The sequence below is a fragment of the Populus euphratica genome, unplaced genomic scaffold, assembly GCF_000495115.2.
Source record: "Populus euphratica unplaced genomic scaffold, PopEup_1.0 scaffold21.1, whole genome shotgun sequence".
NCBI lineage: Eukaryota > Viridiplantae > Streptophyta > Magnoliopsida > Malpighiales > Salicaceae > Populus > Populus euphratica.
In genome coordinates, this window is record NW_011499887.1 from 834,460 (window position 1) to 846,778 (window position 12,319).

General features: G+C 35.0%; 1 protein-coding gene across 1 annotated transcript; it reads left to right on the plus strand.

Annotated features, from left to right (window-relative positions):
• Positions 1–3,236: 3,236 nt before the first annotated feature.
• On the plus strand, positions 3,237–10,163 carry LOC105130509 (plasma membrane ATPase 4-like). The gene is made up of 16 exons (XM_011033058.1): positions 3,237–3,542; positions 5,468–5,587; positions 5,713–5,949; positions 6,041–6,802; positions 6,899–7,021; positions 7,109–7,213; positions 7,306–7,450; positions 7,529–7,693; positions 7,876–8,114; positions 8,210–8,242; positions 8,333–8,414; positions 8,529–8,689; positions 8,774–8,947; positions 9,192–9,374; positions 9,465–9,649; positions 9,766–10,163. Exons 1-16 carry the CDS (start codon positions 3,486–3,488, stop codon positions 9,860–9,862), a joined length of 2,868 nt encoding a protein of 955 aa, XP_011031360.1. The 5' UTR covers positions 3,237–3,485; the 3' UTR covers positions 9,863–10,163.
• Positions 10,164–12,319: the final 2,156 nt, after the last annotated feature.

A 12,319-nucleotide genomic window follows, 5' to 3' on the forward strand; every position in this document is an offset into this window, starting at 1 on the left:
ATATATAAGTTATTATTTTATTTTATATTGAATAATAAATGAATACTCCCGAAACACTATGGTTATAATATAAATATTTAATTTTTTTTATTTATTAAACATGAATATAGTAAAAGCCCGATGCTACAGACCCAAATCCCTGTTTGGAAGGCCGTCGAGGACAAATTCTCTCTTTCGTAATTTATTGCATATAGCAGAACAGAGGTTCCGGTCCTCCTCAAGCAAATTGCAAGGTCGTGCTGATCTTTATAGTCAACCAAGAAATAGAAGATAACACATGAAACGACATTAAATGCATCCTCCAAGCGATTATATGAATATAACTCTTATATTATATAATATTTTCAAATAGATTTAATTTATTTTTGAATGTACTAATCCAGAACTTCGAATAAAAAAGATAAATCTCCTTCGTCATCTATATTCACTAACATGTCATGTATTATCAAGTGCCTATTGTTGGGCGGGTCACACGTCGTCGTTTTTGGTACTGGCATCTCTCTTCCCATTGATATCTTGTAGCATCCATGTCGTCGTTTTTGAAGGGTCACACGCAATAACCAAGATATATTAAGTAAACATGGCCCCTTGACAGGGCCATGTAATACGAGGATTAAGTAGTTAAATTTTCAATAATTAGACTGACGCACTTTATAATTTTTTTAATTACTTTTGGAAATTGACAAGTCCGTATTGGAGCTCCTTGGAGATATTGAAAATTAGTGCGTGTTAGTTTTCCATACCGTTTCTCTAACATACAAACCCTACCAACCAAAGATACGTGTTTAACTCATACTTATTAAAGTTGCATGAGTTTTCAATTTGGAATAATATCTAAGTGTTAATTTTTATATATATATTTTTAAATAAATCAACAGATTTTAAATGAGTTGATTAAATGACGGATCAGACTAGATTTTTCGGTCCGTCAAGCTAAATTAACTACATCCTATTTATTATGAAAAACTACCATGATCAAACCATGAATCCATTAAATTCTGAATTGATTCACTAAGTTAAGTGAAGTTTAATAACCAAATTTCAAATTAGGCCATACTTTTCATATTTTAATCCAAGCAAGTTCACATGATTACATAGCCTAGTTGGATTCGAGTACTTATGAGGTTGTAGGTTTATTTTATGAAAAATTAAAAACAAATACTGGTTTTAAGTTAGGGATAAAAAAACTAGTTTGATTTTTAAAAATTAGATTTATTTTGATAAATTAAAATTAATTTATTTTATTTTATATAAGGTTAAATTTATAAGTTTGATACATTAATTCAAGAGTTTTTTTTTATAATGAAAAATAAAAATAATATTGGTTTGTTTAAATTGGGGAATAAAAAACTAGCCCCAAATTTCAAAAACCAAATTTATTTTAATTTATAAAAATACTCTTTAGAATGAAATTACATCACCATCGCCTATAATCAAAGCAATAAATCAAAATAAATTAATCTTGGAAGTAAAAACCTAAATAATTAAATCAACTCAATTGTTGAAAAAACCTGTTTAACAAACACCTTTTGATTAGTAACAAACAGAGAGTTTTGACTCCTAACAAACACTCCCTGTTTTCCTGCCGAAATTCAAGCATGAAAGATCAAATTACATTTAGTTAATCACTTTTGAAGAGTCCCCACAACCTTTGATCCCATGAAACAAACGTACGGTGAAGATACAGCATTGTACTTGAAACAAATCAAAAAGGTTTTCGGAATCCCAGAAAACAATAAGAAACTCAGCCTTATCTCTAAGATCTCTCGTTATTGATAATTGGTGGGCAACTATATCGGAAAAAACTTGTAAGGTTGCGGATTATCGGACGAATTATTTTTATTGCCATCACAATGTTTTATTTATTTGTATTTAGTGGTGGCATGACAGGGTCTAAACTGGATTAGATGGAGTTAATCCTTGCCAGGTTTATATATTATCTGATTGATTTAATTACTAGAAATCCAACATAGATTAGGTCTCAAATCCTATGATTTTCATATCAAACCGTCAGCCGAACCGGTTTAACAATTTCGCCAATGATAGCTCTTGGTGTTGGAAACTTACGGTGGTTTTGGGGACATGAGAAGACAGCCCCGGGAAATGAATTAGTTAAATTAAATTAGGGTTTTCGAGGGGGCAAAAGCTTGGATTTTTTTTTTTAAGAATTGTCATACTAAATTAAAAGTTTCGATGGACTAATACCACTTAAAAAAGAAATACAGTAAATTAATATTTTTTTTATTTTATTATACCTCTGAAACATGATATTTATTAAGTATTATTATTTTTAAATCTTTAAATATAACAAGATAATTGTCGGGCTTCATGACAATAATATTTAAATGTATCATGTTTTTAAAGGGTTTACCGATTAATATTTTATTTTAAATATATTTTATAAGTAAAAATATATATCTTTATTTAAATTATAAATTAAAAAATAAATTTTAATTAAAATTATAATAACTTATTATTCATGCAGACTTGGATGAGTTGCAACTGAGTGATAATGGCACAGACAAACACTAAAATCAAATACTTCTTGATTTTACTTGGAAATTGGATTATTTTAAAATTTTATATCTTTCTTTTTAATTGTAAACTATTATTTATCTCAAGAGCATTGATATATTAAATACTAGTCAACATAATCAACAAATATAAAAAACTGGAGTCGTGCGTGATCATACCTTCGATCAATTTTGTTTTTCATGTTGAATGTATAGCTAGTTTGAGGGTCTGACTAATTGAAACACTTTCCCAAAAAGAAATGTGTTTATAGATTTAGAAATTTTAATTTTTAATTATTTAATTTAGAATAATTTCGTTATTGTTCTTAGTGTCGATGTTACCTTTTTTACTATTTTTTAGTATCCAATTGACAATTCTAAACCTAACTTGATATTCCAACTAATATTTACAATAATTCTCGTCATCGAACAACTCTCATAAGAAATTCCTTTTCATTTATTTGAAAAATATTCTATTAAGTGGAGATCTAAATATTAAATCATTTAAATAATTATTTCCTTTCTGTCAACATTCAATTAATCGAAAATTGATAACCACCTCGATTTGGGTTGAAATATTTTGTGGGAGGGCATGCCCCTTGGCCATTACAGATAGAAAATGGCGGGGGGAGGGATCAACTCGGGCGGGTCAAATCTTGCCCGATAGGGAGTCGAGAACCCCTATTAAGTTCCAACACCCACTCTTGTCTACAGACCCGTGTGTGGCATCTCTCTACTGCAAATCCCACAAATCTCCCTGCCACGTAGGCCACCCACCTCTGTATAAATTCTAGCTCAAGCAACTCCCCTGCCTCTCGCCTTCTTCTTCAGAAAACTCTCAACTTTTCTCCCTCTGAATTCTCCATCTCCCCCCCCCCCCCCCCCCCCCCGCCAGCTAATATTAGTATGATTCTGTAGTTTTCTCTTTAATTTTGTTTATATTTTGAGGGTTTTCTCCGGCAAGGCTAAACCATGTCCAGCAAGGGCGGCATCAGTCTTGAAGAGATAAAAAATGAGTCTGTTGATCTGGTATGTACTCTTTTCTTCTCCTTCTTCACCCTCTCCTTTTACCCTTTTTTTGTTTGCATGTGTGTTTGGTTGCTGAGAAAGTGAAATCAATGAAATCATCATGTCTACCATTATCTATCGAACTATCTCTCTCTCTCTCTCTCTCTCTATATATATATATATATATATATATGCGTGTTTGGTTTCTGAGAAAATTATCACGCTGTTTACTTTACGAGATTTTTCGAAAAACTATATGGAATCATTCTTCTGTTCATACTTAAATGCTGATTTTTTCTTTAGTTTTTGATTTCTCTAAAAATCAATCTTCGATATTGTATGTTGTGATTAATTTTTTTCACCTTGAATTTTTTTTTTTTATTTACTTTGATTTTTACCTTAATTATAGACCACAATTCTAATCTCAAGTTCGATTTTTCCTTTAACAAATTTACTATTATGTCTTGGAAAAGGCAACTAAATAAATAAAGTAATTTTATTTTGAATTTTCAGTTACGTTAAGAAAAAAATATCTAATCAAGTCGAAGACTTACCTTATTTTGCAGGTCATTAATTTCGGCGATAATTTTGACTTATATATATATATATCAACAAAACCAGCCAAAACTTTAAATAAATAAAATATTACCATAAATAATAAACGTTGCCTTTTGGAAACCCCAAGGGTTTTTTTACTCCACCTTCACGTGAGGTTTTGCCTTAAATGATGACGTGGATTGTCTTTTCAATTTTCTTTTACAATAATAGGGATAATTTTTATGAATTTATCATATTTTTATCTTTGAATTAAATAATTTTTTTTTATAATAATAATGATAATTTGGATTAATTTATCATATTTTTATCTTTGAATTAAATAATTTTTTTTTATAATAATAATGATAATTTGGATTAATTTATCATATTTTTAACTTTGAATTAAAGCTTTTTAAACCCGGATTGGTTCAGGTATTGTAGGGATAAAATAACATTGGAGCAAATCCATTTATTTATTTTTCTCAGATAATTTTATTTTGATAAAATAATAAAAAATTTAAGATAATTCTTTAGTGTTTGTATTTGACGCAAACATACTAATTTTGTTTCTGTGCTTTTAGATAAAGCGTCTTTTGACGCGTGTATTGTAGTGGTTTAAATTTGATTTAATTACCGTTTAAAGAATTTTATGAATAGTGTTTATAATTGAGGCAAACATAATGATTTCAGGGTTTTTTCTATGGTTGATTCTTTTTTTAACCTAACCACATGCTTTTTTTAACACAAACAAAATATGTTTTTTTTTTTATTAATAAATGATCTGTATGATTTGAGCAATATGGATTTTGTACTTTACAGTTGTAGTCCCTTTTTGGTGTTAGCTTATTGAGCAGAAAGATTTTTTTTTTTTTTTTAATATAATGTTTGGACTTTTAGTGTAATTAAGCAAGGTGGTTGAAATTTTTTAATTTTGGAGACTTTGAAGACAAAATATTTGACCATGGTGGATTCATTGACCAACCTCAGCTCAAGCTGATATGTTATCTGCTGCCCATGTTTACACACCATGGTTTTGGTTGCCAGCTTGTGAAAAATTTTGGGTTTATTATTTTATTTCCATTATGATTTTTCACTCAAGAAATTGTTATACAAGATGTAGCTAGACAAATCTTGTTTCCAATTGGCAATCCAAGTTCCCAAATCCAAAAAAAAAAAGGTTTAAATTTAATTAAAGATATAAAACAATGTACAATAGTTGGACATACTTTTGGTATGAGATACTGTATGTACTCTTGTCAGTTAGATTTTGTGATGGTATGATGTCAGGACTAATAATGTTGCAGTAAACTACTGTAAGAAGGTATATGGTGTGTCATTTTGAGTTGGGTTCATGATAATCATGGAAAGAATTTCTTGTTTCTTAGTAGTTAATGTTGTTTTCTTTGCAGGAGAGGATTCCCATGGAGGAAGTGTTTGAGCAGCTGAAATGCACAAGAGAAGGTCTGTCGGCAGACGAAGGAGCCAGCAGACTTCAAGTGTTTGGACCAAACAAACTAGAAGAGAAAAAGGTCAGTTTTTGTAACCTTTTACTCATTATTGAACAACCAAATGGAAGAACATATTAATAAGAGTGTTAGCTATTTGATGCTACTGAGTTTTCTGCTAAATTTGAGGTTTGGTGTTTGATGAGCAGGAAAGCAAGATTCTCAAGTTTCTGGGATTTATGTGGAATCCATTGTCATGGGTCATGGAGGCTGCTGCATTGATGGCCATAGCCTTGGCTAATGGTGATGGAAGACCTCCAGATTGGCAGGATTTTGTTGGGATTGTTGTGCTCTTGGTGATTAACTCCACTATTAGTTTCATAGAGGAAAACAATGCTGGTAATGCAGCAGCAGCCCTCATGGCTGGTCTTGCTCCTAAGACTAAGGTGATGACTGAACTCACAAGTTCTTGCTCTATACTTCAGTTCTTGCAACTACTGCAAGATTATTTAATCATTTATGTTGGAAAAAATTCAGGTTCTGAGAGATGGCCGATGGAGCGAGCAAGATGCTTCAATCTTGGTTCCAGGAGACATTATCAGCATTAAATTGGGAGACATCGTTCCGGCTGATGCTCGTCTTCTCGAGGGTGATCCTTTAAAGATTGATCAATCTGCCCTTACTGGGGAGTCACTTCCTGTCACCAAGAACCCTTCTGATGAAGTGTTTTCTGGCTCAACATGTAAACAAGGTGAAATTGAAGCAGTTGTGATTGCCACTGGTGTGCACACCTTTTTCGGTAAGGCTGCCCATCTTGTGGACAGCACCAATCAAGTTGGACATTTCCAGAAAGTTCTTACTGCCATTGGTAATTTCTGCATCTGCTCAATTGCTGTTGGTATATTCGCCGAGCTTATAGTGATGTACCCTATACAACATCGCAAGTACAGAGATGGAATTGACAACTTGCTGGTTCTCTTGATTGGAGGAATTCCCATTGCTATGCCTACTGTTTTATCTGTCACCATGGCTATTGGTTCCCACAGACTTTCTCAACAGGGTGCTATTACCAAGAGAATGACTGCCATTGAGGAAATGGCAGGAATGGATGTTCTTTGCAGTGACAAAACTGGGACTCTAACTCTGAACAAGCTTACTGTTGATAGGTCCTTGATTGAAGTGTTTGCGAAGGGTGTGGAGAAGGAGCATGTTATCCTTCTTGCAGCAAGAGCTTCAAGGACTGAAAATCAGGATGCTATTGATGCAGCGATTGTAGGGATGCTTGCAGACCCGAAAGAGGTATAGCCAATTCAATGCAGTTTTCTCCGAGTTCTCTGTATCTGAGGCTGCACAAAAAATCAGGACTTAACAGCTATGATTTTCATTGTTTGGCAGGCACGAGCTGGGATCAGAGAGGTTCATTTCCTTCCATTCAACCCTGTGGACAAGAGGACTGCTCTGACCTACATTGATTCTGATGGAAACTGGCACCGGGCTAGCAAGGGTGCCCCCGAGCAGGTAAGATGCTTTTCCTTTTACCAATTCAGGGATCAACATTCAGAGTAATAACCACCTGCTCATTCCCCATTTCATGTTTCTATGCAGATATTAACTCTGTGCAATTGCAAGGAAGATGTTAAGAAGAAGGTTCATTCTGTGATTGACAAGTTTGCTGAACGTGGACTTAGATCTTTAGGTGTTGCAAAACAGGTCTGCAATTTAGTGTTTATCTACATCTTGTCACTGTGCTCTTAAAAAAAACCCGATCTTATTGTTTCTTTCATTTAATGAAATGTATGCAGGAAGTACCTGAGAAATCAAAAGATGCTGCAGGTGCACCATGGCAGCTAGTTGGTTTGTTGCCTTTGTTTGATCCTCCCAGGCATGACAGTGCTGAAACCATCAGAAGAGCTCTCCACCTTGGTGTTAATGTTAAGATGATTACTGGTAAATTTTGTTTCAATCTCCCTTGGAAATTTGCTCTGATGCGATTTCTTAGATTTTGTTTGCTTCCTCGATGTCCAGGGGATCAGCTTGCAATTGGCAAGGAAACTGGCAGGAGGCTTGGAATGGGAACAAACATGTATCCCTCTTCTGCATTGCTTGGCCAAGACAGAGATGCTTCTATTGCGGCTCTGCCTGTGGATGAGTTGATTGAGAAGGCCGATGGATTTGCTGGAGTTTTTCCAGGTGACTTCAGCTGCTTTATTATCAATGTTTCTCTCTCTCAAAGATTGTGCATTTTCAGCCCCCTCTCCCCTCACCAATTTTAGCATCGTTTTTTACTGACTCTCATTTTTTTTTAGGATTTTGATTACTTTTTATCGTGTTTCCTAGTCTTAGCACTTTTTTTTTATATATATTTTTTACAGAACACAAATATGAAATTGTGAAGAGGCTACAGGATAGGAAGCACATCTGTGGAATGACAGGAGATGGTGTTAATGATGCCCCTGCTCTGAAGAAGGCAGATATTGGAATTGCTGTTGCCGATGCAACTGATGCTGCCAGAAGTGCTTCTGACATTGTCCTCACTGAACCAGGGCTTAGTGTTATTATAAGTGCAGTGCTGACCAGCAGGGCTATATTCCAAAGGATGAAGAATTACACTGTTAGTTACATTTTCTGCTTGTTTTATTTCTGTGTCCAAAGGAGTAGAATTTTTGAGAGTCTAACTATCTCTGATCTGGTCGTTCTCTTTGGCAGATATATGCAGTTTCAATTACCATTCGTATTGTTGTAAGTACCAAATTACATGTGAAGTTATGCTACTTTATCAATCCGAGACACTGATTCAAATTCTTGTTCTATTTCTTCTCAAAATGGCAGTTTGGCTTCATGTTTATTGCCCTGATATGGAAGTTTGACTTCGCTCCATTCATGGTTTTGATTATTGCTATTCTAAATGATGGTGAGATCTTGAGCTTACTCTTCTGTATATTTGCATAATTCTCTTTACGCAAGTTATTATTTGACTGAATTATCTTGAGAACAATTCTGACTTTGTTTATCATCAAACGTCTAGGAACGATCATGACAATATCAAAGGATCGAGTGAAGCCATCTCCACAGCCTGATAGTTGGAAACTTAAAGAGATATTTAGTACTGGCATTGTGCTTGGAGGTTACATGGCACTGATGACAGTATTATTCTTCTGGATTATGAAAGACACCGACTTCTTTTCAGTAAGAATACTCCTCAATCTCACTATCGATTTGTGGTTTTGTTTATTTAGGTTTTTATGTATTTATACATTTTTGGTTATGCAGGATAAGTTTGGTGTCAGGTCACTGAGAAAAAACGATGAGGAAATGATGGCAGCCTTGTATTTACAAGTGAGTATCGTGAGCCAGGCACTTATTTTTGTCACAAGATCTCGCAGCTGGTCTTTTGTTGAACGTCCTGGATTCCTTCTCCTTGGTGCATTTGTAGCTGCTCAGCTGGTAAGGATTTATTCTATGGGCTTTATCACTATTTGTTAAACAACCATCCCTACCAGGCTTACTTTGTTATGGCCTGCATCATGTTTTTTAAAGAATGGTAATGTGCTTTATTAACCTTCTGCCAATGATAATCTTGGGATCCTCATGCTGGATGCCAAATATTTTGCTTATATTTTAGAAAATGAATCAGATCAGATTATTAGCAAAACCTAATGCATCGCCTTGAACCATTCTTGAATGACAGATTGCAACATTGATAGCAGTCTATGCAAATTGGGGTTTTGCACGTATTAAGGGGTGTGGCTGGGGATGGGCTGGAGTAATCTGGCTATTTAGCGTGGTGACATATGTGCCGCTTGATATCCTCAAATTCGCAATCCGCTACATTTTGAGTGGGAAGGCATGGGATAATCTCTTGGAGAACAAGGTATATTTTTTCATAACAAAATCCTGAGTCTGAGTCTGTTTCTCTGCCTCGGCATCTTTTTTATTTGCTCATTCGCTATCCTTGTAACAGACTGCCTTTACTACAAAGAAAGACTACGGCAAAGAAGAGAGAGAAGCTCAGTGGGCCACAGCTCAGAGGACCCTCCATGGCCTTCAACCTCCTGAGACCTCCCACAATATGTTTTCTGAAAAGAATAGTTACAGGGAGCTTTCTGAGATTGCCGAGCAAGCCAAGCGGAGGGCTGAGATGGCAAGGTAAGCAAGCCGTATTCCTTATGTTTCATATTCAAAGAATGGGGGAACGAGAAAGCTCTTGTTTTTCTACGATCTTTTGTTATTACCTTGATACTCATGAAGGATGGTTTTTACAGGCTGAGGGAGCTAAACACCCTCAAGGGGCATGTTGAATCAGTGGTGAAGCTGAAGGGACTGGACATTGATACAATTCAACAACACTACACAGTTTGAAGAGTCTCAAGTCTTGACGAGAACAAACTCTTCGGAGAAAAGCCGAGCTGAAAGCTAAGTATATGATGACGAAGATGACGAAGAAGGCTGGAAGCGAAAATCATTGAAATTAGACTAGAATGACACTCCTCTTGCTATAACTTAAGGGTACCTTTTTGTTGTTTGTTATCTACCTTCAAACCTAGAGGGGATTGTTGCTCCTTCAGGAGCTAAATATAATCAGCCACACATTTTCTCCGCTGTACCATTTTTCTATCGTCTTTAATTCTACGTTGTCTGCATCAATCTTATGTTGCTGATAGAGTGATGCAATTATTTGCTTTAAAATTGTATCAAATGCCCCTTGTTTCCATAGAAACTTGAGCATTGGGAACATGAGAGAAGCCTTCTGTCATGAGCAAGCAATCTTAGGTAGGGCGTTCTGTAAGCAATTGAGAAATCACAAAACCAGTCCTGAGACAGGTAAAAGGACTTTCCTAGGGCTTGACTACAGGGTTTGCAGAAAGGAAAACAATTCGAGTCCGCGGCATTCAACAAGGGCCCAAATTAGCGACGTTGATGGGAATATGTTTAATATACTTGATATCTAACGTAAAACAGAGAATTACTTGAGATTGAGAGAAGCTGTAATTCGATATTCATTGAGGAAAGACAATCAAGACTTCAGTTTACGCCGGGGCATGTCACCCATGTCATGACACGAATCCCCTGAAGATGCATTTGAGTAGTATCCCATAACAAAAAGATAAAAACGTACATGTTTGATTCCAGACATAAATCAAGAAAGACAGAGGAGCACGTTCTTTTAATCGTATCTGTTTATGTCTCTTCTATTTCAAGAAAAAATGTCTCCAAGCACAACCAGGAACAAATTGATGTGCATTGGTTGCTTTTTTTCTTACTTGAAGTGTTCGTGCCTCATGAATATAATAGTAGCAGAAGGATATTGTCAATGCATTGGTAAAATTTCATTTAAGACGTTCGAAAAATGATATCGTATTTGATATTCCTGTACATAGGATGACACTACGTTTTCTTCGAATTTTTTCATCAGGAAGAGGGGGAAAGAAAATTTCCAGTTTTAGCTTGTCCTAATCATCTCTAAGCAACAGTATAAAGAGTTTACTCCGGCACTATTATGATATAGTTGTACAGATCAGAAGTTTTCTGCCAAAAAACTGAAGCCCTTACTGGGATTCCTGTCCTCAGATCTTCACTGAACAACTTCTGGCAGCCTCAACACGATCTCTGCATATGGATAATAAGCAAGTAGCGAATCAGGCAAATAGAAAAGAAACAGGAGAGAGTGAAGAGCAGTAATAAAGTATGGAACAGGAAAGCATGAAATGCACAGAAGTTTCTTCAAATGCAACACGGATCGAAAACAATCTAACACCTGCTGGCAGAAAATGCATCGAAGGAGAACCCGGAGAAAACTAAGTGGAAAAAGACTAGGTAAACATCTAAACCAGCATCAGCTAGACTACACTTCCAGCTTATCTCACAAAATACCTTGTTTATCCTCTAAAAACATTTATAACTATGTGTTTCCATTTACAAGCAGGTTATGGAATGATCCAATGAAAAACTGATGGAAGTAATTAGGAAAATATGAATTGTCAACTTTCACAGCAAGCCAGTCAACCTCACTTGTTTCACCAGAAATCATGCAAATAAAAATATAAACTATAAATGAAAGGTATCTTTTGCTTGCTTGACTTTCTTGCATGATACCCAGCTGGCAGGATTTCTCCTTTAGGAGCTAAATTGGAGAGCTAAATATAATCTGATGTTGCCTCTTGTTTTACAGAAAAGCATCCTCTGCCTAAGATAGGCGAGTTGAACTAGGGTGAGTTCCCAGCACTTCGCTTTTCTTGAACTGATCAACTGGCCATGCAATGATTCTGACTCGAGTTGGAAGCACAGACAGAGACGAGGCCTGCGTATCTAAGACTGACTATTACCTTGCTGCAACAAGAAAAGGCATAGAAAAACATCAGAATAGGTGGAAACATATCCAGTATGTGCGCGGTACAAGATTCATCATTAACGCCATAGAAACTGAAAAAAGCAATCATACAATGATTTTGCTACAATTCCCATTTAGCAACAAAATATTTGCAAAATATCTACAAAGTTAGTGAAGTTAAAGTTTCATTTAAATAAAACTCCACAATAATTTAAAAAAAAACACCATTTTTTTCAATCAAATCACTCACAAATAAACTATTAATTACTGCATTATTAATTAGTTATTTAATTTAATTAAATTAATGGGATTGAATCACTTCAAATTAGGAGCGAAGGGTTGATTTTCAATTTAAATTAGAGGATTTTATTACACTGAATTTAAATATGCAAAGAATGTATAGATTAAGCATTATGGTCTTAATTTCTAAGGCGACCCTCTACTTTACAATAAGTATTTTTTTTATATATTTTCCATTCAATTAAATA